General features: G+C 52.9%; 6 protein-coding genes across 6 annotated transcripts; 3 read left to right on the plus strand and 3 right to left on the minus strand.

The window, feature by feature from the left end:
- The first annotated feature begins 396 nt into the window (after positions 1 to 396).
- Positions 397 to 4,093, plus strand: TUB4 (gamma-tubulin). The gene is made up of 3 exons (XM_062878564.1): positions 397 to 573; positions 644 to 1,752; positions 1,807 to 4,093. Exons 1-3 carry the CDS (start codon positions 525 to 527, stop codon positions 2,038 to 2,040), a joined length of 1,392 nt encoding a protein of 463 aa, XP_062732057.1. The 5' UTR covers positions 397 to 524; the 3' UTR covers positions 2,041 to 4,093.
- Positions 4,094 to 8,359: 4,266 nt separating this feature from the next.
- On the plus strand, positions 8,360 to 9,896 carry QC761_402880 (uncharacterized protein). Its single transcript, XM_062878565.1, has 3 exons — positions 8,360 to 9,135; positions 9,208 to 9,242; positions 9,313 to 9,896. Exons 1-3 carry the CDS (start codon positions 8,957 to 8,959, stop codon positions 9,591 to 9,593), a joined length of 495 nt encoding a protein of 164 aa, XP_062732058.1. The 5' UTR covers positions 8,360 to 8,956; the 3' UTR covers positions 9,594 to 9,896.
- Positions 9,897 to 10,213: 317 nt separating this feature from the next.
- QC761_402885 (uncharacterized protein) lies at positions 10,214 to 10,908 on the minus strand (the record flags this gene model as incomplete). Its single annotated transcript, XM_062878566.1, has 2 exons — positions 10,214 to 10,813; positions 10,873 to 10,908. The coding sequence occupies 2 exons, from the start codon at positions 10,906 to 10,908 to the stop codon at positions 10,214 to 10,216; spliced, it is 636 nt and encodes a 211-aa protein (XP_062732059.1).
- Positions 10,909 to 12,126: 1,218 nt separating this feature from the next.
- On the plus strand, positions 12,127 to 14,268 carry QC761_402890 (uncharacterized protein; the record flags this gene model as incomplete). The annotated part of the gene is made up of 1 exon (XM_062878567.1): positions 12,127 to 14,268. The coding sequence occupies one exon, from the start codon at positions 12,127 to 12,129 to the stop codon at positions 14,266 to 14,268; it is 2,142 nt and encodes a 713-aa protein (XP_062732060.1).
- A 182-nt stretch (positions 14,269 to 14,450) lies between these two features.
- CRP1 (Cruciform DNA binding protein) lies at positions 14,451 to 19,087 on the minus strand. Its single transcript, XM_062878568.1, has 3 exons — positions 18,467 to 19,087; positions 18,064 to 18,199; positions 14,451 to 17,247 (listed from the first exon to the last, which is right to left on the minus strand). The coding sequence occupies exons 1-3, from the start codon at positions 18,487 to 18,489 to the stop codon at positions 15,106 to 15,108; spliced, it is 2,301 nt and encodes a 766-aa protein (XP_062732061.1). The 5' UTR covers positions 18,490 to 19,087; the 3' UTR covers positions 14,451 to 15,105.
- A 560-nt stretch (positions 19,088 to 19,647) lies between these two features.
- On the minus strand, positions 19,648 to 24,338 carry QC761_402910 (uncharacterized protein). Its single transcript, XM_062878569.1, has 4 exons — positions 21,881 to 24,338; positions 21,668 to 21,820; positions 20,738 to 21,615; positions 19,648 to 20,677 (listed from the first exon to the last, which is right to left on the minus strand). The coding sequence occupies exons 1-4, from the start codon at positions 22,156 to 22,158 to the stop codon at positions 20,106 to 20,108; spliced, it is 1,881 nt and encodes a 626-aa protein (XP_062732062.1). The 5' UTR covers positions 22,159 to 24,338; the 3' UTR covers positions 19,648 to 20,105.
- Between the last annotated feature and the right edge of the window lie 1,808 nt (positions 24,339 to 26,146).

A 26,146-nucleotide genomic window follows, 5' to 3' on the forward strand; every position in this document is an offset into this window, starting at 1 on the left:
CTCTGGGCTGCCCATGTTTCATCATTTCCAGCGACATCATCCAAATCTCGACAGCCTGGAACTCAAGTGCTGGTTGGGATGGCCTGGCATGCAAAATTGGCCCAATTACGGCCGGGTAAGGTATTCATGCAGCTGCAGCATTTTCCAGTTCAGATGGCAGCTCCCACTTGCTGAGGTCAGTTAGATCATAGGTCCTACGGAGATACAAGGTATCTCTGGTGTATCTAGTCATAGTCATGGAAAACAATATAATGTCACCAAAGCCGTGAAGAAATAGGGACATGAAATTGACATACGTAGCACCTTTGCTTGAAGATGTCGCTGAAGAAACAAAGAGGTACCGAAGCTGCGGCTGACAACCTCGGAGCTGGGCCAGTGTGCGCTAGCAAGGGTACCCCTCCACGACATCCAAGAGGCGGGGTCTCAAATTCGCGTCTCAAACGGCTTCAAACGCGTCGGAGCTCCAGAAATCGACATCATCGTTGTATCTTGCCATTAAACATTATCCTGCCGATGCCACCACCATGCCAAGAGAAATAATCACCATTCAGGCAGGCCAGTGCGGCAACAGCAGTCAGTATTTCCATTCTTTATGCCATATCCTGTTCATGTCGTCCCCAGACTAACAGTCCATCTAACACAGTTGGCAGTCAGTTTTGGCAGCAGCTATGCCAGGAGCACGGCATCAGTCAGGACGGCAACCTCGAGGACTTTGCAACCGAGGGCGGCGATCGAAAAGATGTCTTTTATTATCAGAGTGACGATACCCGGTACATCCCAAGAGCTATCCTAATCGATCTGGAGCCACGAGTTATCCACGGCATCCAAACAGGCCCATACAGAAACATATACAACCCTGAGAACTTTTACGTGGGCAAGAATGGTGTAGGGGCCGGAAACAACTGGGGCGATGGGTACCAGACGGGAGAGTTAGTGCACGAGGAGATCATGGAGATGATCGACCGGGAAGCTGACGGCAGTGATTCTCTCGAGGGCTTCATGATGCTGCATTCGATCGCCGGAGGCACAGGCTCAGGCTTGGGTTCCTTCCTACTTGAAAGGTTAAATGACAGATTCCCCAAGAAGATCATCCAGACATACTCCGTATTTCCCGACACGACAAACTCTGGCGACGTGGTGGTACACCCATACAACAGCATGCTCACCATGAGACGCCTCACCCAAAATGCCGATTCAGTGGTTGTCCTCGACAACGGAGCTCTCTCCCACATCGCAGCAGACAGACTTCACATGCAAGAGCCCTCCTTCCAACAAACAAACCAGCTGGTATCGACCGTCATGTCGGCCAGCACCACCACCCTCCGCTACCCAGGTTACATGCACAATGACCTTGTCAGCATCCTCGCATCTCTCATCCCGACCCCACGTTGCCACTTCCTCATGACTTCTTACACACCCTTCACCGGTGATCAAGTCGAGCAGGCCAAGACAGTCCGCAAGACCACCGTTCTGGACGTCATGCGTCGTCTCTTGCAGCCCAAGAACCGCATGGTATCGACCGTGCCCGGCAAAAAGAGTTGCTACATTTCCATCTTGAATGTCATTCAAGGAGAAGTTGACCCGACAGACGTCCACAAGAGTTTGCTGCGTATCCGTGAACGTCGTCTTGCCACTTTCATTCCATGGGGTCCCGCCAGTATTCAAGTGGCTCTGACCAAGAGAAGCCCATACATCCCCATGGCACACCGTGTCAGCGGTCTAATGTTGGCCAATCACACGAGTATCGCAACTGTAGGTATTCCCCATAGGTTGAAACAGATATCTCCGTATCTAACATTATCACAGCTTTTCAAAAGAATTTACCGTCAATATGATGGCATGAGAAAACGCAATGCCTTCTTGGAGGGCTACAAAAAGACGGCTCCCTTTGCTGACAACCTCAGCGAGTTCGATGAGGCTCGAGAGGTCGTCACAGATCTCATTGCCGAGTACGAGGCCGCCGAAGATGCCAACTATCTCAACCCCGATGTTGGTAACGAAAATCCTGCCTTGGTTGAAGTGGACAAGAGGATGGGTTAATCGAGGTTCTTTTCACGAGGTGGCGGTTTCCCACAATGTATGAGTGATGGATGGATGGCTATGGTTGTGCAATTTTAGGCGCTCAGGGGTTCCATAGGGACAGGGAGCGAGCATGCATCTGTGTAAGTAACGCTCTTGTTCCTGTTTTGAGATGACTTGAATGAGAGCTACGGATGGAACAATACTATTACATATTCTCACATCTGAAAGACGTCGCCAAATGACCTTCCTGATGTCAGGTCATCATTGTTGCGCTACCTAACACCATGTCACGAGTGACCGTTCGTATGGCTGGCAGACTCTGCGAACGCGGACAATGAGGCCGACACTGAGTGTTTGGCTATTATAAATACCCTTCAGTTCTCGGCTTTTCCTACCAGTGGAATGACAAGTCAACTCGACCAGCAAATACCAGCGGGCCATGTGTACTCGTCAAGGTTGAGTACCGGGAGCACTGGTCCCACGGATATACCCCTTCTCATCACCCATCTCAATATACCCAATTCTATTCTTACGACGACCGCCTTTCTTCGCGATTTCGCACTTACGCTTTCCATCCGCGTCCCGCCCATGGTTATCAATCACAGCTCGACATGTACCCTCTGACTGCTGCACCATGCTTCTATCACCAAGCTGTGCTCTTATATCCCATTGGACCGCAGTATCCTTATTACCATTCGCCACCATACAGCCCGACCCCTTTGTCTGCTTTTCACTCACCATCAACTAGCTACAACATCCCCTTTCCGCTGAGTCCGCTGTCTAGCTGTTTTCAGCATCGACAGAAAATTTCCGTCCACCCTTTTCGCTGAGTCCCCTTTCTGACTACCATTCTCACGGCCGACCCTCCCGGGCGGGGCTTACACAGCGGTTCCTGCAAGCACCGCAACCAAACCATGCTTCATCAAGAATAACGTCGCTGAGAAGACAAGCATCCACGAGCCTAAGATGGGGGACATCAACACCAGGCACGGCACCACAACTAGCACACCCCAGAGCACGCCATGTAGTCCCCCTCCTCGGGATGAGTGAAGAGGGCATCGGAATCATTGGAATTGGTGGTTGAAGAAATCAGCGACGAATTATGTCTCAGAAACCCCGGACGGGAGATATGGCTCGCCCCTAAGCCAGCGGAGATCAAGCGTTGGCAGTGTGGATACAATCTCAACGCAGACAACATGCGTCGCGAACCCAAGCCCACACGAACTCCCCCAAACTCCTGCGTCAAGCACCAAAGGCCATCCACAAAAGGCGATACCAAGAAGGAAACCAGTCCCGCCCCCAGTCTCAAACGTCAGCCCAGCACAGCCAAAGATTATACGAATGAAACCAGTCCCTCCACCGATGCCAAAGGCCAAGCCAGCACAGCCAAAGATCAAAATCGAAACATCTATCTGTTTTTACAGCAACGAGAAAGGCAATTTTCTAGCGAGGTATATCCACTATCTGGAGGGTATACACGGCCGGGTTTTCTTCAGAGTGGTGGAGGATGACGAAACAGCTATGTGGCTGGCAGCTGGTTTTGCGCTTAACAAGTCAGCGCAATGGCAAAGCTGGGAAAACTGAGGGAAATGCCTGTGGAAGAGGTGTTGGGGTACGTTCAACGCATATACCCAGGTGAGGTTGTAGAGTCAAATGGATGTTAAGACTCAGGGTTGAAACGCAGGAGACGAGATAATTTAGGTCTCCGGTGTATGGGCTGGCTGTGTATCGGGTGCCGTATCGGGTTGGTGATAATGGGTATTATCAAAGCTACCTATATGGACTCGGTAAGCTCAAATTAGTCAGGTTACTACCGTTGAAGGGTAGGTATTAGTGTTGTGGGCTTGTTACTGATACGCTTGTGCTTTTTAATTTCTCGCACAGAACAGGCAAAAATGGATGGAATTTGAAGTCATTGGGGGTCTGTTTGAAGTTTCATAATCGCGGTTAGAGGCTGACAGTCCGGTACCTGCTGGCAAAAATTGTATATCTGGGATATCGAGCACGTTCGTAGATATCTTTTACAGAGATTGCCTAGGTCAAGAATAGAATGTGATGCAATTACACCTCAATCACGTTTAACAATTGTGACTTGCTAAACAGCCCGGTCAAACCTCCACGCCCCGATAGAATAACTGATATTGCTGGTTGGTAAAACCGGTAACAATTATCAGCTTACACCTTTTTAAGTAGAATAGACCTGTTGATGACTCTTTCAGGCATATTAAATATTTTTCGACGCCTATTTGGTGTCCTTAAAAGCGACTTGACTATTTTCTAAGGCGTACTTCAGCATCAAAGCCTTTGTTAATTTACGGTACTTTATGTTGTCATTTATTTGTCTAGAACGTGGCTCCCAAGGGTGTCCTGCTCTAAGATGAAGAGCTCCATGGCTGCATGGCTTTGGTGTTGACCAGAGCCTCAAAGGAGTCGATGCATACCACATGAATACCCGATAACACAGGTACGGAGGGAAGATGCTCAAACTCAAAGAGACATCATCTCATGTATTTCCAGCCTCATTTCTGGTGATTAACAACAGCACAGCTGACACCAAATCGCCTCATGTAGTAGGACCACTTTACCGCTCGAAACAGGGTGTGCCGGGAGGTCGTTCACATGGCTGACAACCTTTTGGGGGGCAATACATGATGCCGGCCTTTGACGACTATAAGATATGCTTCTCCCTCGTGCTTTCCCTCCTCTCTGGAGAAATCAAACCCTGTGCACGACAGTTGCTGCCTTTCAGGGAGCAGCTGAGCATAAAAACGTAATTGTTCCTTTACCTCATCATAATTTTGTCCGAGAAATGGGATAATATTCAAAAGCGGGCTCACAGAGTCATGCTCTCCACTGGCATTATAAATGACAAGCATCCACCGCGGTCAAGAGAGTGGACAATGATTGACGATTTCTACAATCAGTCAAGCACACAGTTGATCCCGCAAACCCCTCCTCGCAGGCGTAGTCACCATTCGGACACCTTCTATATCGTCTGGCATCTCTAGGAAGACAGCTAAGCAGGCGTCTCGCCAAGCCTCAAGAGAGTCAAACAACACACGCAGCACTGCCAGCAACTACAGCAGAACTGCTTCCCCGTACCCGGGATATGCTCAACAGCATTGACCTCGTCCTCACAGCTCCAACCCCTATCCGAGATCTGCTCGTCATCATCAGCCATCACCCCTGACTGTTTCCCTTGTTAGTACTTCATACTCGCCCCTCGACTTCGATGTCTCACCCGTTTCTCCCTATGCTCAAAGTTCCCCGTCCGTTCCGAGCTCTCCAACCAGCGGACACTTGCCATCAACAGGGTAGATTTACCAGAAGGGTTAGGAGAGACAAAGAAATCCATACAACGATGTGCCTGTGCTGGGTCAACCAGTGCCAAGGAAGCCAACGGGGTCAACATCGCCGCCAACTATAACTGTGACACCTCCCGGCAACCAAATCCCACCACAAAGTCATCCTTTGACGGACAACAACCGAGATTTCAATGCCATGAATTCACATTTGAACCGCTTAGCTCGCGATGAAACATTGGCGGATCCTATCAAGAGGTACGGTTCGGCGGTCAGGCACGAAAGGTCAATTTTCAACAGTTCAAATTTGTCTCCAGCTCTAATGCCTGCGTTGGAAGCTAGATACGACCCAAAAGATTGGACATACTGGAAGCCAGATGAACAGATCGTAGAGTTCGGAAAGTCCCTACTTATCTCCTGCCAAGAGAGAAGTCTCTTCCTCCTAACTAGATATACGAGCGACCTCGAAGGAATACAGGGGATTGTTGGGGTTGCAAGTGGTGGAGAATTATGTACTGGCATGGCAGCTTCGAACATCTTCAGGTGTTTTTCCCGAGACGGTGAATAGTCTTGAATACAAGCATATGCCCGTCGGAGAGGTTCTCAAAATACGCCAGCCGCACCCACCCAGCATGATATCTAGGGCCTATTCCAGGTACTCAAATACCACCTGAACGCGAATTTACATTGAATAAACCCAGAAACATGCCTACTGCACGCAAAGATGGGCCTCCTAAACGCAAACCTCTACCTTCCACTTCTGGGTCTTCGTCGGCTACGTATGGAAACTCTTAATGAGGCGCCTTATGATTTTCACTACTCACCCCTAGCACACCACGACTGTCCTTCATGGTGGCCTCACAGTAGGGCTTATGATATTGACCAAGACATCTAACATCACCCGACAGTCATTTAGGAGCCTAGGGCAATAACGTGGCATGTAGTCCATCATACATGTTGATAGGAATAAATTGCTAAGCTCGAACGGAAGATATTTAAGATTTACAGGTACCATCTTATATATCTCCAGCCTGATATCTGGTCACAGTACACAGCATAGCTGATGTCAAGGAGCTCACGTGGTTGAACCACATTCACACATTCGAAACACGGTGTTTTCAGGTCACTGCTCATATGGCTCACATGAACATTAGGTTCAGATCAGCAACCATATCTGATCTTCGCCACGCCTGTGAGGATATCAATACTCAGCTTCCCTTCCCGGCTTTCCCTTGTTGTTGGGAAATACGAGACAACTATCCCCTGCTTTTTATGGTGTCTAGGAGCAGACACACCGCACTGCCGATAGCTCGAAGAAAACGGATAAGAAAAGAAAAAGAGGCTGGTTGTCCAAGTTTACTGGCAAGGACAAGACCCAGCCGGTTAGCAACACAGGCCATGGGCCAGGCTACAACAGGCAGGGTACCCATATCCCCTCAAGGAAAGAAGATAACAAAACCTATATTCCCGAACACATCGCCAAAAACTCAAATGGCCATTCAAGCAGAACTGTCACTCCTGCTCATAGCCACACCCAGCAACACCAACGCTCGGCTCACGATCAACAGACAACCAGGCCTGGCACCCCAACCACGCAAGCATCAACACTTGTGCACTCTTCAAGTACGTCGACAATTCCAAAGAGAAAGCCGGTATCAACGTCTCTGAAACATCCAAATATGTCGACAATTTCAAAGAGAAAGCCAGTGGGAGCAAACCCAGTACCAAATGTCTCGGCAACATACACATCAAGCCACAGTAAACCAGAGTCCACACGGAAACCATCTTCATCCACAGCCTCAAGCTGGACCGAATTCGACCGCACGTCCCCCTCCTCCAAAAAGTGTCAAACTCCCCAACAAGAAAGCTGGTCCCACTGTCTATCATTATCTTGGCCGCGAACACCTCCCCTTACCACCTCACCACAAACTCCCAGCCCGCATCTCGAATGTAGAGATCAACTGGCGACCAATCCACAACACCTCTCCGCCTGCGCCTCACCAACACCCGATAGAGTTCAGGGCGATTGAGATCGTAGATAATCCCGATACATACCCAGAATCTGGTTTACGGCTGGCGGGGGTTCAGAATGCACCGGATTGGCAGCCGTAGTTACGGATGGGATTGGTTTGGGCCTTGGAAGTATAAAGGTGGAGAGTTTTATCGGCCAGGGTATCATTTGATGGATGTTGAGCCTGACGAAAGGTGCAAGACGGTTTGGTTGTGTTATCGTGAGTTTGAAGACGGAGATGTGAGGAGCTGAGATGGGTTGGGGAGATATGCAGTGGTGGGAGAGGAGGTTGCATGGCTTTCGCCAGTATCTTAATAGAGGTGGGAACTACTCCGTATATTCTGAAAGCTCTCTTGAGGATTTCGGATCCAGTATAAGCCTTGTATCTAGACTTTTCCGTATGTTTCGTTTTGTCATTGGAGTGAGACTGTTGCGGGTTGACATTGTCTGAGAGCAAATCAGTGTCAGACTTCGAGCACACGTTCATGACATGCAGCAGATCACCGGTCTTGCCAGATATTCTGTGCATTGTCGATCGAGAGGAAAGTCAGAGCTGGAACCGTTGGTGTTTCTCAGCCATGCTGTGGTACATCCGACACAAACAAGGCCAGGTGGGCCTGGTAGCTCGATACACAGACTCGGCGAACACAAAGATGTTTATGTTTGTGTGACGGTAGCATCTGATATCCAGAAACATCAAGCAAACCGTTTCAAAGAGAGATATGATGGCAGATGCGGCTTATAAGCTTGGCAGAGAAGCTGGCGCTGCAGCTTCTCTTTGGCGGTGATGGTTCTAGCCTTGGGCGATCGGTTGAATTGGGTTTTACGAGTGATGACAGACGTACTTGGAACCCCCCCTGCAAGGCCGAGGCCACCTGCCGGGGAGATTGGCCAATCAGGAGATGATGATTCTGACCCCCCTGTCAAACCCCCTGATAACACGAGTGTCGAGCTCGTTGCCGATTGGTTTAGATCAAAATGCACGGCCGGCCGGGCCCGACGCGATCCAACCACCTGCACTTCCCGAAGCGTGAACACCACAGCACGACCACTTGCTCAGTCAACATTTTGATATTTCCTTTTGGCGACAACCCACAGCAGCAACCTGCAGCAGAACGCATTCCAGCCGGCCGACCACAACGACCGCACCTGCTGTGAGCACTGGCAGTTGAAAGGCCTGGATGGCGGGAACAACATCGATGTGGCGACCCCAGCTCCCCATGTCGGCTTATAATTAAAGAGACTAGCGCCGTGCCATCCCCCCCATGCTCCTTCTGGGAGCATCGCATCGCCCACATCGCCGCCTGTGATTCCACTCCTGATTCCCACAACCTCCTCACACACTCGCTTGTTTTTTTCGGTTGCTCTGGTGCCGCTCCCCCGTTCATCGCAAGTATTTGACTCCGTTCCCCAGACCGTATCCATTAGTTACTCCGGATTCCCGCCCAGTCAGTCGTTCATTCACCATCTCATCCTGGTATAATCCCAGCCTTCCAGAGTTGTATGATACCACCCTCTCGTTCAAAACTACATAAAAAAAAAATCTCATCCCGTCCGACCGCCATTCCTCTTCGCGACGCGCTCGATTCTCCATCGTAATCCACCATAATCAATCGCCAAAATGAAGTCCTTCTTCCTGCCCGTCGCCGTCCTCGTCTCGGCCGCCATGGCCCAGACCACCAGCGTCTGTGGTGCCGACTACATAGTCGAGGCCTGCCTCGGCTCCGAGAAGGCGAAGCTCGCCGCCTGCGGCCACAGTGACTACGACTGCTCATGCGCCGCCTGGCAAGCTATCCTCACGTAAGTTTCGCTGTGTCACCCGCCATCTTCGTGATATTCTAGACAGTATCTAACCTCCTTGCGCGCGTACAGCTGCTACAACAACTGCCCCAACGACTCTCGTCTCCGTAAGTTCTCAACCCGCCCACCTTGCCTCGAACGCGTAATCTCTGTATTCATACTGACTCTCCGTATCAGACTCTGACGTCGGCCAAAAGGACATCTTCTGCGGCCACGCCTCCCAGTTCCCTTCCAAGGCCACCGCTGCCCCTTCCGCCTCCAAAACCAACAACGTCACCCCGACCCAGACCCCAAATCAGAACCAGGTTGAGGATGACGCGAGCAACACTGACGACGAGTCCGGCACCTCCACCTCCACCAGCTCCCCAGCCACCAACACCAACAGCGCTGCGTATCTCGCCCTGAACGCTGGCGGTGTCCTCGCCGCCGTCGCCGGTGTTGTTGCTGTCGTGCTCTAAGCGAGAGGGAAAGTTTGGCAAGCTATTTGCCGGGTGTTGTGTGGTTCTTTTTGAGGAAAGCCTTCTTTGGAAAAGTGGAATCTGTGATCCGAGCTTCTTTTGGATAATCATCTGGCTTGGATTACGCAAAAGTTGAGACTGGCATTTATTTGCGATTTTCAGCTTTGGCTTTGACCGCCTCTTTGAGGGTCAGGCTCCCATTTTTCTTCCTGGATTCAAGTAATGCTTAATTTTTTGTGTGTGGTGTTAGCGTTAATGGCTTTGAAGATAGTAATGAACTTGGGTTGTTATGTCGGTCGAAGATTTTGTTCTTGTTTGCTGAGCGATGTTTCATCATCGGATGGATGATGAGCTGTTCATTGACATTGATTCTTGCAGTTGGGGATTGAAAGACAGGTTCGCCCTGGTGATGGAGTTTGTCCGTTCCACCTGAGTCGAGCCATTGGAGCAACTTTAAGGTAAGATCAGATGAAACAAGCTGTCACTGACAAGTCAAGGAGTAACAACAAGCCATTTTAAAAGGTTGGTGAAAGACAGAACTAACACTGACAACTATTAAGGCTAACTTTTCCTGACCCAAATCCAATCACAGACCAACCACCCCAACCCCAACCTCACATCTAAGCACTCTCCTCACTCCCCAACTGCGAAAACCCCTTCTTCCCATCCGACTCCTTCCATCCCTTCGCCACCCCGCTCCCAGCCGCGCTCGTCCCAGCCAGCTTCCTAAACGCCGAGCGTCCCGGGTCATCCTCACTCCCGGGCTCAGGCAACGGGCCCTCCACCGTCCCGCTCCCTTCAAACCCACCCTCTGTCAGATTCTTCCCGTGCGGCTTCCCGCCCCTCTCGGTACCGGTATGAATCAAATTCTCGACATAAGTCGGTGCCTTGGCCCCCTGCCCCTCGGGATTGCTCACAGTCTTTGACGACTCCGTCTTGGTCGACTTGGAGGGCATCCCCTTTTGTCCGCGCTCCGACTGGGACGATTTGAACATTTGGGCTGATTCCAAGGAGGCGGAATTGTTAGAGGGGCGGCCGGTGGTGCCGGAGAGGGAGGATTCGTACTCGGATTGGGAGGCTGGCTGGCCGGGGGAGGAGCCGGAGGAGGTGGGGTTTTCGGAGAAGGCGCCGCCGTGGCGGCGGGATTCGGCGGCTAGGGAGGAGGGGTTGACGGGGCCGGCTGATTCTTGGGTTATGGGGGCTGAGGAGCCGAGGGTGACCTTGGGGGTGTTGTTAGGGGGGTGGTTGTGTTTGGGGGAAGAGAGGGGAAGGGACGTGCCTTGGTGCCGGCGCTTGGTGCTTTGTTGGGGGACATGATTAATGATTTGGTTTATTTGGACTTTGCAGAGGAGTTTGGTTACAGAGCTGGAGATGATTGCAGATAGGAATTGGGTTTAAAAGAGAGCACAATTCCTATTTAATCTTCTTTGGCATCTTCTTGAACTGTGGAAAAACAAAGGTGATGTCATTCGGTCCCCCTCTCTGATGTCATGTTGGCATTTTGTATCCTGTTTCTAATTGAGGTGAATATATGAGACGCGTGATTCAGATAGGTTCGGAGCTTGGCTGGGCGGGGAGCTCCTCCAGTCCATGACTTCATGATGAGCTCTTGTTTGCAGCCAATCTGTGTTATGTAAGGAGGCACAGGGAGCCTGGCAGCTTTTGTGAGAGGTGGAGGGGAGGAAAGGGCGGCTTTCGTATCTCAATGAGATTTACCTTACCCTGCTGTTGCCCACTCTTCAGGGTATTGTATGGCGTCTGTTTCATCCTTTTCAGGGCATTCTGGAGCTGTCTTCCTTGAGAGTTTAAAAGTGTCTGGACCAACTCCTGGGCCACACGGATTGGAAGAGTCTTCTCTGGTCAGCAAATGAATCTTTCTGAATGAATTTCTGTGTTTCTCAGTTAGATATAGGGACAACATGTCGTGTAAGCGAGTTCTAGGATCAAGGGTTAAGGTTGTCAGTGTTATGTGCTGGACGTGCGAAACAAGACCAAGAGCACTGGATACTCGGAGACTGCGATCATATAAGAAAGCCTAGACCTCGGACACGATTGCATGTAGAGGAGAAACTACGGACCTATCCTGCTGCATCGCAAGACTGGCTCGGTATCCAAGAAACTCGCCGGTGAGTCAGCAGCTGGCCAGAGGCGTGATTCTGGAATCGGCGCCACCTTTGGTTGCTCCCGCCCGCCCAAAGCTCCGACCGACCATCAGCGCATTTGCCCCGCGACTCTTGCTGCTCTTTTCCCCTGTCAAAAACTCATGGGGTCCGACCTTGGGCCCCGAACTCACCTGTTATTAAAAATTCATAGGGATTCAGGTTGTGGCCATCAAGCCGGTGTCTCCGTTCGGTTGATGCCGAATTTACAAACCGCCACATCGGTTTTCTTGACTCTTGCCCGCCGCCCTCCACTCGATCGACGTTTTGCGAGGCCGACGCATTGACACCAGCCGACAATTTGACTACTCCCATCTACCTTTTCAAGTATGCACAGGGCCCACTCACCCTCATGCCACTCTCCTCTGCCAGCAATGGCAACTGACATTTCGCCTCCAAGTCCCGATGAGCTTCGGTTTGCTTCAGAGCAAGCCTTAGCCAAACCACCCGACGAGCAGCAGCCGGTTGCTCCGGCCACGACATCAAACATGAACTCGACGTCATCAGCCCCAAGCAAGCCTCCGCCGGCGGCACCAGCGAACCACTCCCCCACGCCTCCCCAGGCCCCCCCATCGGCGAGCTTTGATACAAGCCGACGACAGACACAGAGTCCCTTACACGCTCCGGGACAGCCTCGGAAGAGCCAAGGGGCAAGAAAACAGCATAGAAACCAGAGAAGGGCTGGCCCCTCGTTTGGCGACTCTCATATGGACGATGAGGACGCCATGGCTGAGATTAGAGCCCTTCGTAATACCTCCAGCCGCCGCGGCCAAACCTCCATCACACATCTAATGAATTATGCGCTTCCACCACGACCATATGAGGGTTCGCACGCGCCTTACTCCCGATCCTACCGGAGAAACCCTGCGTGGGGCGTAGGCTCGGGATATCACGCCGTGGACAAGGCCCGGTACATCCATGCGAACTACCGCTTTGTTGTGACCCCCGAGGGCGACTACACCGTCCAAGCCGCCGACGCCGACCAGCACATCGAGTGGACCGACGTACTTCAAGTCATTGCATCTACTGAATCGCAACAGACTTCGTGCCCCATCTGCTTGTCTGAGCCAGTCGCGCCGCGCATGGCAAAGTGCGGGCACATCTTTTGCCTGCCTTGCTTGATGCGCTTCATGAACACGACCGTGGGTGATGGAACAGAAAAGAAGCAGCCCAAGTGGAGGAAATGCCCAATCTGCGAGGACAGCATCCAATTATCTGATGTGCGGCCGGTGAGGTTCTACGCCGGGCAGGAAAGCCCTCTGCCTCGCCCCGGAGACGATGTGATTTTGCGCCTGATGGCTCGGAACCCCAAAAGCACGCTTGCGCTCCCTCGAGAGAGCGGCGCAGAGGTGCTCGAGTCTGGCGAGGATATCCCCTGGCACTGGGCGGCCAACGTGCTGGATTATGCGAGAATCATGAGGGGTACGGGCGGTTACATGGCGGAGCAGTTTGACCGAGAAATCGAAGAGCTGCTCAAGCAGGAGAAGGAGGACGAGCTCTTGTATCAGGAAGACACAGAATGGACGCAAAAGGCCGTCAGGGCGATAAACAATGCAAAGGGAAAGATGATTGGGCTTGGGGAGTCGCAGTCGCGGACTATGTCATCCAAGGCCCCTGAGCTGGTGGTGGTTGCGCCGGAGCAGAAGCCTCAGGATCAAGGATTTTACTTCTATACATCACCACCACACCTCTACTTGTCGCCGCTTGATATCCGGATTCTCAAGACAAAGTATGGTTCTTTCTCGTCGTTTCCGTCGACGTTGCTACCTCGGGTGGAGCACATTTCTACAGGGCACGTCGTCGACGACGCGCTTAGGAAAAGAGCAAAGTACCTGGGCCATCTCCCCCACGGGTGCCTGATTAGCTTTTTGGAGTGCGACTGGACGGATATTGTCCCCTCGGAGGACCTCGCCACTTTTGCAGAAGATATCGAGCGCCGGAGGAAGCGGAACCGCGACAAGGCCGCACAGGAGGAGCGCGAGCGGATCCAGGCAGAAAGGATCGAAGCCGCTCAGGTGCGCGGGGCTAGGCGGCAGCTGGGCCTGTTGGATGAGGACATCACCGCGGTTAGGTTTGGCAATGCGGGATTTGTGGACGAGGAGTCGCCGGTGAATATGGATGATTTCTTGCCGTTGGGGGTAACGGCAGCTACTTCGGGGACGTCACCGCCGAATCAGAGGAATGGGTTTGGCACGCTGGGGGAGATTAGCACGAGCCCGTCCGGGAGCAGGACGGTGTGGGGGACTCGTGCTGTTGCTGGTGAGCCTGTGTCGGCGGCGGTTCCTAGGCCGAGGGTGGATGATGGGTGGTTGAAGGATGATGCGGTCTTGGAGACGTTGGGGGCGGCGGATATGACTTTTCAGATGGAGGCCATGGGGATTGTCGAGGCTGATGGCCCGTCGGGCAGTGCTACGGGTGCTCCTGGTGGTGGTGGTGGTGGCGGCGGCGGCGGGGGGAAGAAGAAGAAGAAGCAAAAGATTATGTTAATGAGCACGGGGGGCAAGAGAGGGCTGTAAGATGGTTTGGGCTTACCTGCCCTTAAGTAGAACTAAAGTGATGATGAGGCAAGCTATATTACAAAACATCAACATCCTGAGACCTGTGAGATTTGAAAGCATAGCCACTGGTGTTGTCTAGTTGGGTGGGTGGTCGGTCGGTGGGCGATATGACAGCGGACAACCTTTTCATGAAATTCGCATTTATATAGCAAAAACGGGCAAAGAGTTACATCCTGATGACTTACTTGCTTTCTATCACCCTGGCTTAATCTCCACTCAAAATTGGGTTTAAAACGACAGTTTATTATAGGAACATTGTAGGTAGCTACCAGCATACAACCAAACCAGACATTAACGGGGCATGACCTTGAAAACACAAGAAAAGTCCCCATTGAACGACCCTGAGTAGAAACAACCGGGCCTTGGATATCGCGAACCACCCAAACAACCCACCACACTCAATCAAACTTCCTCCCACAATCGAAAACAAAAACATAACCCATCCCGTTCTTTCACCTTGTTGTATATGAACCAAGTCCGCCAAACTATAGACGAGTCTTTCGTTCCTTTATCCACCACGCACTCCACCACCAACGATGACACCGACGCAACACAGGCAAAGAGCCCCATCAGAAGACCTCGTTCCGGATAATAACAATCCCGACCAATGCTTTTCTGAAACAACGAATGCCCTCAGCCTATGACATATGTACGGAACATCCACCTTGCAAACCAGGGGGGGAATCATGAGAGAGAAAACAGGAAGATAGGAAAGTAGCAGCCCCGAGCTAGAAAACAAGCTGATTTAAACGCCCAAGTCCTGAATCAAAAGACACAACTCTGCTGAAAAGAGGCTTAATGCCCAGAGAACTTCTGCTTCAGCTTGGCGAAGAAGCCGCTAACTCTGTTCTTCTTCTTGTCGGCCGTGGTGGTCTTGGTGAGGGTGGCATCAGCACCCGTGGCCTCGGCAACGGCGGCATCCGTGGCCGCGGCATCAGCAGCAGGTGTGCTTCCATTGGTAGCGGGCTTGGCCTCCTCGGCGGTGGCCTCGGTGGCAGTGGTGGTGGCTTCGGTGGTAGTAGCGGGAACGGCAGAAGTGGTAGCCTCACCCTCAGCAGCAACCTTGGCCTCCTCAACCTTGGGCTCCACAACCTTGGTTTCCTCAACTTTGGGCTCTTCAGCAGCTGGGGGGAGCTCAACAGCCCTGATGGACGCAGGCTCAGCAGCAACTGGCACGGCAGCCGGGGCAGCGTCGACAGCCTGGACCTCCTCAGCGGCAGCAGGTGGCTCAACGACCACAGCAGTATCGGCAGCCTTGGTCTCCTCGACGGGCTTTGGCGCATCAATCTTGAGGGGCTCTGGCTCGACAGCCTTGACCTCCTCCAAGAGTTCGGCCTCGACCTCCCTCTTGTCCTCAACCGCAGCAGCATTGCTAGCAGCCTCTGGGCTCTCGCCAGCCTTCTCCAAAGACTCCTTGACCTCAACAGGAACAACATCAGCGACAACCTTGGTCTCTTCCTCAACCTTCGCGGCAGCAGCAGCTTTGGCCTCCTCTTCCGCCTTAGCTTCCTCGGCCTTGATGTACGCCTGGGCCTTGGCGGCAGACTCCTCAATGGAATCTGCAGGCTTCACCTCCTTCAAAAGCTCAGCCTCTACAGCAGCCTTCTCCTCCACAGCAGCAGTGTTGGCCGCAGCCTCGGGGCTCTCGAGAGCCTCCTTGAGGGACTCCTTCACAGGGGCAGGAACCTCAGGGGCCAGGTTCTCCACAATCTCCTCTTGCTTGGCCTCAACCGCTTGTTGCTGGGCCTCGGTGATGGTCTGCTGAACAGACTCGGGAAGGACCTCCTTGACGGAATCGGGAAGGTTGGTAGCGGCATCGGTAGCGACTTCGGTCGCCTTCTGGGTAGCCTCGGTGGCAGTCTCGGTGGCCTGGGTAGTGACGTTGGCAGCAGCCTCGCTCGCCTTCTGGGCGGCGTCGCTAGCAACCTCGGTAGCCTTCTGGGCGACGTCACTGGCAACCTCAGGAGCCTTGGCGGCGTAGTCAGCAGCAACATCGCTGACCTTGTGGGCGACTTCGGTAGCAACCTCGCCGGCGTTCTGGGCAGCAACGACGGCAGCACCGAGGAGAGCAGTGCCGGCGGTGGCAGCAACAGCGGCGACAGTCTCAGCCACTGACTTGTCGTTCTCCGACTTGTCGGTGCCCACACCCGCAGTGCCCTCGGAAGTGGAAGGGACCTCGGGAACCTTCTGAAGAAGCTCCTCCTCGACGGCAGCCTTCTCCTTCACCTCCTCCTCGATGGCGCTGGCCTCAGGCTCAACATGGGCCTCTTCTTGGCTGTGCTTGACGATTTCGGGCACCTTGCCTTCCAGGGGAGCCTGGGCGGCAAGAGTGGCTGTGGTGGAGTCGGGACCAACGGTGTTAATAGTGACATCATTAGCGCCAGCGACTGGCAGGCTGGACTCAGGGATCATGGTGCTGGTGACTGGGGGAAGCTCGGTCTCCATTCCGGGAATACGATCAGACTTCTCGTACGACTCCTCGTCCAAGGTGACGTGGCTGTCGATGGCCTCAACTCTGGCAGTGCCGGGAACTGGCTCACCAGCCGGCAACGAGATGGGGTTGACGGCGCCAATGGCGGCGGGGAGGGGGTCAACCTTGACCTGCTTGTCGAGCTCGGCAAGAGGAGTCTCGGGATAGGTGCCGGGAGGCGAAACCTCGGCAGACTTCTGCTCCTCAGCCGGAGCAGCAACCTCCTCCTTCTTCTTCTCCCCCGCGGCAGCTGTGGGCTCCTTGTCGGCCGTCAAGGGGACGACAGCGGCCAATTGAGCGGTGGTGGATTCGGGGGTGACTGTGTTGATGGTGGCCGTGGCGGGGCCGGCCTCTTCTACCTTGTCCGCCATTATTTGCTTGGGTAATAAAATGTTGTTTTCGTTGCCTTCGTGATCCTTCTCCTGAGGCGCCGTGTGGTCTGTAGTCCAAACTCCGTCGACGACAAACTGGACGAGGGAATAATGTCAGTAAAAGAACAGGTTGAGCTGGTAAATTGAGGCGCTTGGAACAAAAGTTAAGCTAACAGCGGGGATTCAATTCAACTTAAAAGCAGCACTGGGGAGAGGGGCAGTTCCAGCTGGAGACCTGGAATGCAAGCTGCAAGGCCCCGGCTCCTGGTCCTGGTCCTGCGTCACAACCTCGAAGCGGTATTGGATCATGGGACTCGCATTTGCGCTTATGGGTCCCACTGAACATACCGCTAGTCTCGGTTGCAACGCTCGGTGCTCATCCTGCGTTGATGCTCCGGAGTAAGAGCCAGCTCACAGAGATGGCATCAGACACTGTCGGTATATGTCTGGCAGAAGCCCACCAGACACAGTCCAACAAACTCAGCCCGCGACCGCCAGCCAAATATTGTCATTGACCCCGTCCTATACAGCATAACATGTGCCAATTGGAGTGGGGTGACATCTGCTGAGGTTTTGGAGCCCCCTCTTGGCGGGGCGATGGAGCGGTTGCTTGGCTGTCGGTGGGTGCATCTCGGTGTGGGTGGAGATTCACAAGCACAACTTGATCTCCCTTCACCTGCCGTCCCCGCTCCGGCTGATTGCGACCCCCGCCATGCCTTCGAGACCAATGCTGGTATAGAAAAAAGCCGTTATGATATTGGGAGCAGCATGGCGCCTTGCAACGGTTTCTAAGAATGGAAAGAAAAAAGGAATGCGCGGCTGGGGAGAGGGGGCAAGGGTGACGAGGATGATGATATGCTGGAGGGGGTAGACGAAGGATCGGAGCAAGCGGAAGGAAACAGCCGTACACACCTTGTAGTAAATCTTTTCCGAGGTCTTCGGTAGCGTTACGGTCTTCTGGAAGATCTGTCCAACGCGGTCAAGCTGCTCGCTCTTGCTCCAGTCGTCAAAGGTGCCTGTCACGTAGACTTCCTCGGCATCATGGGGCCTAGCAATTGAGGAGGGGAAACAGTTAGCAAGCTGTCGAACATATAGGCGGCAGAATCGTCATGGTGGCGTCAACCGGGCGAAGCTTCGAGCGCGGCTGGATTTGCGAGTCAGAGAGTGTTCGCAAGGATGCAAGTTCTCTGAGCGCAATTCGATGCGACCGGTCGGCGAACCGCGACATGATAAGTTGCTCTCAATCTGTTGATGGAGACTGCCATTGCCCAGAGCAAAAATAGAGGAGATGGATGATGCATGCGATGCGACTAACCACTTGAAGGTGAAAGTGCCCATGGCTGCGGGATGCTGCTGATTGGTGAGAACAGAGAGTTCGCTTTGACGGTATCCGTGGGTATAGATAGTATCAAGCAGCGGGCGGCGTGTCGAATAAAAGCAGGAAGCAGGTAATTGCTGGCTTTTTTCGCAAAGGGAGCAGGAGCAGGAGCAGGAGCAGGTGGAAGTTCAAGCTCGGAGCCGACGGGGGTGATGCTGTGTGGAAGGGGCTTGTTGAGGTGTCTCTCGAGCTCTCTCGGTCGAGAGAAATGCTTATGCGGCGATACGGCACACAGACCTCCCGTCGCTCTGGCTGATAGGCAAGGGTAGCTCAGTTGATTGGTGGGGGTCGCGCTGACGTCAATTAGATATGAGAGAGGTGGAGAGAGAGAGAGAGACAAAGGGCCGCGCAACCAGGAAATGGAAAATCTGGTGATTTTAGAGACAAACGGGAGCTGAAGTCTATTTTGAGCTGCCACCAAATCGTTATCGCAATTCCTTGAACGATAGGGATAGGATAATGAGCGTCAATTTTTTTTTTGTGCAGACAGCGGCGCGCAATCACATCAAACAGTCAACAAATGGAAGAGGCTGGCTCGCTCGGGTCAAAGGTGAAAGCTGCGAATGCGCTAGGGTCCAATTGCACACGCCAAGGCAGGCCACCCGGCCACGTCTGTTGAGGATCACGATTCTTGACCTAGGTACTTTGTAACCCCCACCGCCGTCCCCCTACCCGTCTTTTCTCACACGTGGATGTTCACCGGCTCTAGGTCTCTCGTTGGGGAAAGAATTTTTTCAGCCTTTTGTCTCAACCAACTTCAGCAGCCCGTCTTTGACATTTTGGTCATGCTGGTTCCTCTCGGCTCGTTGCTTGTTGAAGCTATCCTGTGCATAAAGATAACGCCACCACGACCTTGTACGGCACAGAACCATCACAATGGTGTGGAAGCTTCGAGCTCGAAACTGTCAAACCGAACCTCAAATTTGTTACGCACGTCATCCCACCAAAAGTGTTTGCAAGAGTGGCAGCCTATTTTAGCACACCGACCAGGGACCTGGCAGCCTGGCATGACATGCACTTACAACCGACCACATGTAACCCTAACCCAACCTGCTAACGTGGACAATAATACTCCCTAGACATACATATGCACTCCCAGTTCGCGACTTGGCAGACATTATTGATCGATCTGCATATCATCCCTCGTTCACATTCCATCTCACTATCCCTATAAACACTATCGGTTGCCGAATAAGTTCGTTATGTGTGGCTTCCATTTTTCATCGTCCACCTCCTTTCTACAGCAGTCTCTGCCGGTACCAAAGGAGCCAGACCAACAAAAAATAGTGGTGTTTGAGAACGCCAGCTACATGCCAACCAAAAAGTAAACAATGAGATAAACGGTGCCAGAGAGAAAAAATGTTGCAGCAATGGGGATAAACAATCCACCTGCAAGCTCTTGCTCTCGGGCCAAAGAATAACAACGCAAAACAAAAGCACCTATATATCCAAACTCCAGGAATTCATTCATAAAAAGAACGTGCTCATGACCCAATTTTTTTTTTTTAAAAAAAAAATCCCTTCCAAGCACTTTTTGTCAGTCAAAACAAAAGCTTCAGTTTTATGAACCCCTCTTTTACCACCCAAACTGCTCACAATGCAGCTCAACCCCTGGCCCATCCCCCTGGATCAACCTCGCGGTAGTATCCCTGACCACTCTCATCAACCCATGTGGCCCGCATGCAGCCACCAGAACCCGTTGGTTAGCCGGTGTGCTGTTGACAGCATCCCTGATCAACGAAGCCGCATCTGGACGACCCTCCTTGATTGGGTGCTGAAACCGGTGCGCTGACGCCGAAGTAACAATATCTTTGCCTGACGATCGGCTGCTCTGATGCTCGACATGGATCTCGATGGCTTCGTGCATCTCCTTCTCGGGGTCCCTATCCCCCAGTGGCCGTCGGTGCGTGGGAGCTGGAATACGTGGCTCGTTCTTCTCCGTATCGGTATCAATAGGTGACCGTGGCGGTGAGGCCACTTCATTATCAGAGGATGACGACCTGGATTGGAGGAGCGGGTTCTGCCCGTCGCTCGGAAGGTCAGAGGTCGAGGTGGGGGATCGGGTCACGTAGAGGGTGACGTTGACTTTGGTTGAGTGAGCGTGGGTGCGCAAGAGGTCGAGCTGTTCCTTGAACCACGAGAGGTTCTCTGTTGGGTGGTTGAGTCAGTCCAACTGCTCTGGCATAGAGGTAAACAGGACAAACGTACCGTGCTTTTGAACTGCCCAAATAAAAACAATATTCTTGTGAGTCTCCTCTGTCATCCGCTCCAAAACATTCACTGCCAAACCGAATGTGAAGGTAGCACCGCCACCGCCAGCAATAAGCACAATCTTGTCGAACTCCATGGGGTCAGGGAAGGTGCCATAAGGACCATCAACCGATGCCTTTACTGAGACACCAGGGTTGGCAACGGCATAGTTGTGAAGATCTCGTGTGAAGCCATTCTGAGCCTTGACGGTGAACTCGACAGGCGATCCGTGGTGGATGGTAAAGGGGTGTGTCTCCAACTTCCGAATAGCGGGCAACCAGATAAAACAGTGCTTTCCTGGTTCAGCTCTTGCTGGAACCTTCTTGAGAACGACCTTGGTTCCCCCGTTGGGCAGAGGGTAGAGAGTGGCTTCGTTGTTGACGCTGTTGTACAAGACTCGAGACATCCTGATGATGCGGTCGGCGACCCACATCGATGCGGCAAGGAGTGTGAGGATGTATGCTGGCTTGGTGAACTCGGGCTGGTGGAAGCCTGTTGCAACGATGCCGACAATCCAGCAGGTAATGTGAGTGACATAAAACAACTCATACCAGAAGCGCCGAAGAATGACCGCTGCGAATACGACACTGAGGAAAGCAAAGCCTGCAACGATGGCTGCGATCTCACCCGGTTCGGCATACTTGGTCAGCAGGCGGCCTTGGCTGTTGAAGAAGGCCGTGTACATGGCTCCGTGCAGAACCATCTGCGTAAACATGGTGTAGCCTACGATTTGGTGAAGGCAGTTGAGTCGTTCATATGAGTAAGCTGTGAGAAAAGCTAGGGGCGTGTTCTTGAGGGCTAGAAAGACGAGGAATGCGAGGTTGACCAGAGCCATCCTACCAGACTGTCAGCATACATCACGGCACGTCATGGAGAAGGAAGCCATACCAGCCAAATCGTGCCGCAAAGTTGGACAATGAGTTGGTCTCGACGTGAATGAACATGGCCATCAGATTGAGTGCCAAGTACACAATAACCAGAATTGCATGCCCGGCCGAGCTGAAGCCAGGAACCTTTCTGACCAGAAGGTTTCTGGTGAGTCTGAGTATGGTTTCTCGTCAGTCAACTAGTACTCAGCCTGCAGAAGCTCTCCCTTCATACCTTGAGGTTGCCACGAAAGGACGGCCAAAGATTCCCAGAGGCTTCTTGGATCTCTCCAACTTTACCACCAGCAGACGTGTCCAGTGGAAAAGCACAAAGACAGCGATCAAGCCACAGATCCCTGCCGCATAGTATCTCATTGCTTGTTCTGACACCTTCTGCCTCGCGGCGAACATGGCATAGTAGGCAGGGTTGCTAGGCCCATGGCTAGCCTGGCCACCGGCGACCGTGCCTCCATGCCCGCCTCCGGTCGCTGTACTTGGGGACGGTCCGGCCATCACGGAGCTGAGGTTATAGGAGCAAGTGGAGTTGCTGAGAAGGCAGCACTGGGTGAGGTTGCGGACGAGGCAAAGATTAGAAGCAGGGCTGGGCAGGATGGGCGGGCAGCAACTACTTTATACAAGCTAGGGGTCTTCAGCAAAGCAAGAAGGAGCCAGGGGCAAGGACGAGAGGAAGAACCGAAACTTGAAAAGAAGGACCGTGGTCTAGACCTTCCTTGAATAACCCATATCACTCTGGGAACCTGGTATATATCTAGTCTTCCCGCAAGCCATCGTGGCCAGCAGGGCTCCCCGCCAGCTTTGTTGAAACGGGGAAGGTTGAGTGGAGCGTGTCAAGTCGGTACTCCCATATACGGAGCCGACTTGGATGAAAACATGGCAGGGGGGCATCTAGACTACCAGAATGAAAAGTTGATTGCTTCAGCGTCACATGGAGGAGCTTGGTAGCTACATGCCAGGCGTCCACGGCACTTCGAACTCCACCATATCCCTGCCAGACTGGTGATGGCAAGTTCCGTCCGTCTTTAGTCACCATGGCTGCCAGCCGGCCTCCAGGACTGCCTGACGACCTCCACGATGCTCTCACGCTGGGGAGTACGCGGCGCTTCACCGGCCGTGCCGTCAAGCCCCAAAGGGGTGGATTCTGCGGGCAGGCGATGCGGGTCCTGGGGCTGGCATGCAGGGCCGGCGGGCGTGTGTTCTGTGACAACCTTTTCGGGGGGGTTGAGATATTGACGGTTTGCCATCTGGGAATTTGGTCAGACTGACAAAGCAGCAACGCCTGTCCCCAGACAGATAGACAAGGCCCTAGAGGGCACAACGAATGTGGAACGCCAGCCATGGCCTGGCATAGATGGGCTACAACTGGAAGGGCCATCGTCATTGGCGCAACGGTAGTATCAGCAATCTGGCTAAAAAGGGAGGATAATAACTGGCCCACTAGAGCAAATCCCGCCTGACCGTTGAAACTCGTGCATCGAATGCGTAGCCGTGAGGGAGTGAGTCCCAGGAAAGGCCCCTGGCTGCCATCCAATATCTACCCCACAAACTCGCAAACGCACGCAATATCTGTCAATATCAGCGCCGACCCTCTATCAAGTTTTGGCAACCTCGTCCGGGCACTGGTCTGTGGGGCTCCGGGAGACGAGGCCTGTTGCTGGCTCTCTGGTTCTGCCGCACTGCAGGCGACCATCACCGACCGTTGCACCACACTCCAGCTTGCAGGCCCTATCTCCACCAAGCAACATGGAGGTGACGGTTCGGTCTTTCGCCACGTGAGACGCGGTTGAGATAGGCGAGGACGTAGCCGAATTGACCGCGTCAGACGCGAGAAGCAGTAGCAACTGAAGCGAATATGACATATCTCTTTGTCTGTGTCTGTCTCGCCTCCCTGAGAAACAAAGGGCACAAGGGAAGGGAAGGGCAGAGATGGAAAAGAGGGGCGTGTCCGTCTATCTAAATCTGAACCACAGGACTCGTCGAGGATCCCACGACGAAACAGGCATGCAGGATAATAGCAGTTGATGAACCAGCGGAAATCATAACGCGGCACAGATCAGGCGCGGCAGATTGACTTTTGGACTGCCGGGGGGCGGTGGTGGTGGTGAACAGGGGGGTGACTGATAATAAGAAATGGAATATGCAGAACAACGGGCAGATAGAAAACAACCAAAAGCTTGGTTGCAACGCCCAATCCCATCCGTCTTGTCTCTCCCCAAGTTGGGTGTGCGGACCGTTTTTGTCTTGGGACGGCAGGTGGGTTTGCCAGAAAAGAAGGATTCTATCCATGAGACGGAAAAGCTTCCATGAGGCGGTTGTGGCCCACTGTGTCATCACATGTCTTTTTGTCTCGGAGACAGCATCCGTTCAAAACTGTAAAAGTGAAGTCAGATGCAAGCACTCGGAGTGGTTCAAAAGCAGTGGGTAGCAAGCGCGGTACTTGGCAGTTGGGCAGCTCGTGGGCGCGGACGGGGCGTGGGTAAGGACAGCTTTCCATTGCCGATGTTGCAGGGAGCCATGGCTGTTGACATTGACAAGGTGGTGGTGATGGGATGAACGGCGGAGGGCCAATCAAGCTGAGGGCCGGGCCACGATCACCGGCTTGCAGAGGTACAAGAATCGGGCCAATTTCAGGAACAAGAAAAGGCAAAAGAGAGAGAACAATCGGGAAATAGCTGGTGCAAGGAGAGGCTACACAAAGATCGCCAGGTGGAAGGCCCTCCAGGCCCTCCCTCACCTGCCGTCAGTTTAAACTCGATCAGTCGCTCCCCCGCGCCGTGGGGAACTGGGGTTGCCTCCATTGCGCTAATCCCTATTGGGTAACCTCGCAGGCTTGAATGCCGAGACCTTGCCCAGATTGGCCTTGACCCATTGACTTTCTTTCCATTCCATTTCTTCTGCAGAGCAGCACCACTACTTACTTTACATCAGGTTTTGCGCCCAGAGGCCGATGTCCTTATTGCAACAATACCTTTGGCAGGCCTTCAGTCTCAACAGTCCGACGTCTTACGTGTTGTATGCTGTCGGCATTTGACGACATTCCAAAGGCGCCGAGGGCGTGGAAAATTTGGTTTGAGGAACCGGTCACTGACAGCGTGCATCACCGATGCAGCAAGTGGTTGCGTCAGCCTCCGAAGATCAGGAGCAGCCGCTTTCTGTGCGTCTGGTCAAGGTGTGTGTGTGTGTGTGTTTCCTATCGGTGTATCTTGCCGGACCCCCCTCCGTGATGCCCGCAATGACGAGATGACCCACCAAGCCTGCAACCACCACAAAACAGGGGACTAACCCTCACGCCAAAGGGAAGCAGCGGTCACGAATTACAATCAACAGGCGAGATGTAATTGCCAGAAAAGAGAGGCTGTGACCCTCTGGAGGATGTGATCACTCCCATCTCGGTACATTTTTCTCCATGTCCCAGCTGGGCATACAGCTACTTACATACAGGTTACTACTCACACAGCACGAACCCTATCAACATGTTTGGTCGCTTCCATCAGAGCTGCAAGCGATCTCTTGTCTCCCTCCCCAGTCTGTGCTGGATTCTGCACCAGGACTGCTTTGTCAGATCTTACTTTCCACGTCTTCATTTGGACCCTCGATCCTACCGCCATTCACGTTCTAAGCGAGGGCCGTTTGCTGTCATGCTTGACTTACACGCAACCTCTGGATCCACCGCCAAGAAATTACCCGCGTCCAGCTATGCTACCTACGACACCCTTCAAGCCTTACGCTGTGTTACTTATCGGTCCGGGGTGATGGTGCAAGTAAGATTGGGGCCGAGAGTAACGCCCCTGGTGCATTATAGCTTCTCTTCCTAGCTATGATCCGATATCTAGTTTATGGACAGACTTCTGCTCTCGGCGGTAACCCGGCCACTGGTGTCCAACAAAAACCTCACCTTGTTTTTTTGGTGATGGGTTCACATCTCTTATCTTTTTGGGTGTGTGGTATCAGGACCTAACTCTCGGCCTGTTGGACGGGCAAGCATGCTGCAGGATCAAGTAGGTACCTATTCAGGATGGTGTTGCAGTTGCAGTTCTTTAACCACTAGAGCTATGGCTGGGTTTTCTATCCACGTTGCATCAACCATGTCGGTTGTTGCGCGCGGTGGAACTTCTCAACCAGGCCTTTGTTCGGGGCATATTCCGCCCATCGATGAGATCTTCAACCTGTCGCCCATCTATCTACTCGACCAGATTGACCACGGCACATGAAAAGCCAGTCCAACCTTGGTGGGAAGCTCCGAGCAGCCAGCAGATTGGTGGAGATGGACAGTTGAATTTACCTCGCCAGCATGTCGAACCGCTCCCTGACTGCAACATTATTTGGGCGCTTCTACAAGGGCCCATCGCGGAACTGCTGACTGATGAGAAGGTGTTTCTTACATGATATCACGACACGTTCCAGGTTGGTGGGAAAAGCAGTAAAGATGAGTGCAATAACAAAAACTTTTATTTCTAAAGCAGATTTCTAAGACAAGGCAGAT

This window comes from Podospora bellae-mahoneyi, chromosome 4 (genome assembly GCF_035222275.1).
Source record: "Podospora bellae-mahoneyi strain CBS 112042 chromosome 4, whole genome shotgun sequence".
Lineage (NCBI taxonomy): Eukaryota > Fungi > Ascomycota > Sordariomycetes > Sordariales > Podosporaceae > Podospora > Podospora bellae-mahoneyi.

Bases quoted from the DNA above. Each gene is read 5' to 3' on its own strand.
- QC761_402910 (XM_062878569.1), bottom strand. From the start codon at position 22,158: ATGGCCGGACCGTCCCCAAGTACAGCGACCGGAGGCGGGCATGGAGGC. The intron at 21,821-21,880 runs GTATGAAGGGAG...AACCATACTCAG, and splicing joins CCTTTCGTGGCAACCTCAAG to ACTCACCAGAAACCTTCTGG. The intron at 20,678-20,737 runs GTACGTTTGTCC...ACCACCCAACAG, and splicing joins TTGGGCAGTTCAAAAGCACG to AGAACCTCTCGTGGTTCAAG.
- CRP1 (XM_062878568.1), bottom strand. From the start codon at position 18,489: ATGGGCACTTTCACCTTCAAGTG. The intron at 18,200-18,466 runs GTTAGTCGCATC...CTCAATTGCTAG, and splicing joins GGCACTTTCACCTTCAAGTG to GCCCCATGATGCCGAGGAAG. The intron at 17,248-18,063 runs GTGTGTACGGCT...TCCCTCGTCCAG, and splicing joins CGGAAAAGATTTACTACAAG to TTTGTCGTCGACGGAGTTTG.
- QC761_402880 (XM_062878565.1), top strand. From the start codon at position 8,957: ATGAAGTCCTTCTTCCTGCCCGTCGCCGTCCTCGTCTCGGCCGCCATG. The intron at 9,136-9,207 runs GTAAGTTTCGCT...GCGCGCGTACAG, and splicing joins GCCTGGCAAGCTATCCTCAC to CTGCTACAACAACTGCCCCA. The intron at 9,243-9,312 runs GTAAGTTCTCAA...TCTCCGTATCAG, and splicing joins CCCCAACGACTCTCGTCTCC to ACTCTGACGTCGGCCAAAAG.
- TUB4 (XM_062878564.1), top strand. From the start codon at position 525: ATGCCAAGAGAAATAATCACCATTCAGGCAGGCCAGTGCGGCAACAGC. The intron at 574-643 runs GTCAGTATTTCC...CATCTAACACAG, and splicing joins AGGCCAGTGCGGCAACAGCA to TTGGCAGTCAGTTTTGGCAG. The intron at 1,753-1,806 runs GTAGGTATTCCC...ACATTATCACAG, and splicing joins ATCACACGAGTATCGCAACT to CTTTTCAAAAGAATTTACCG.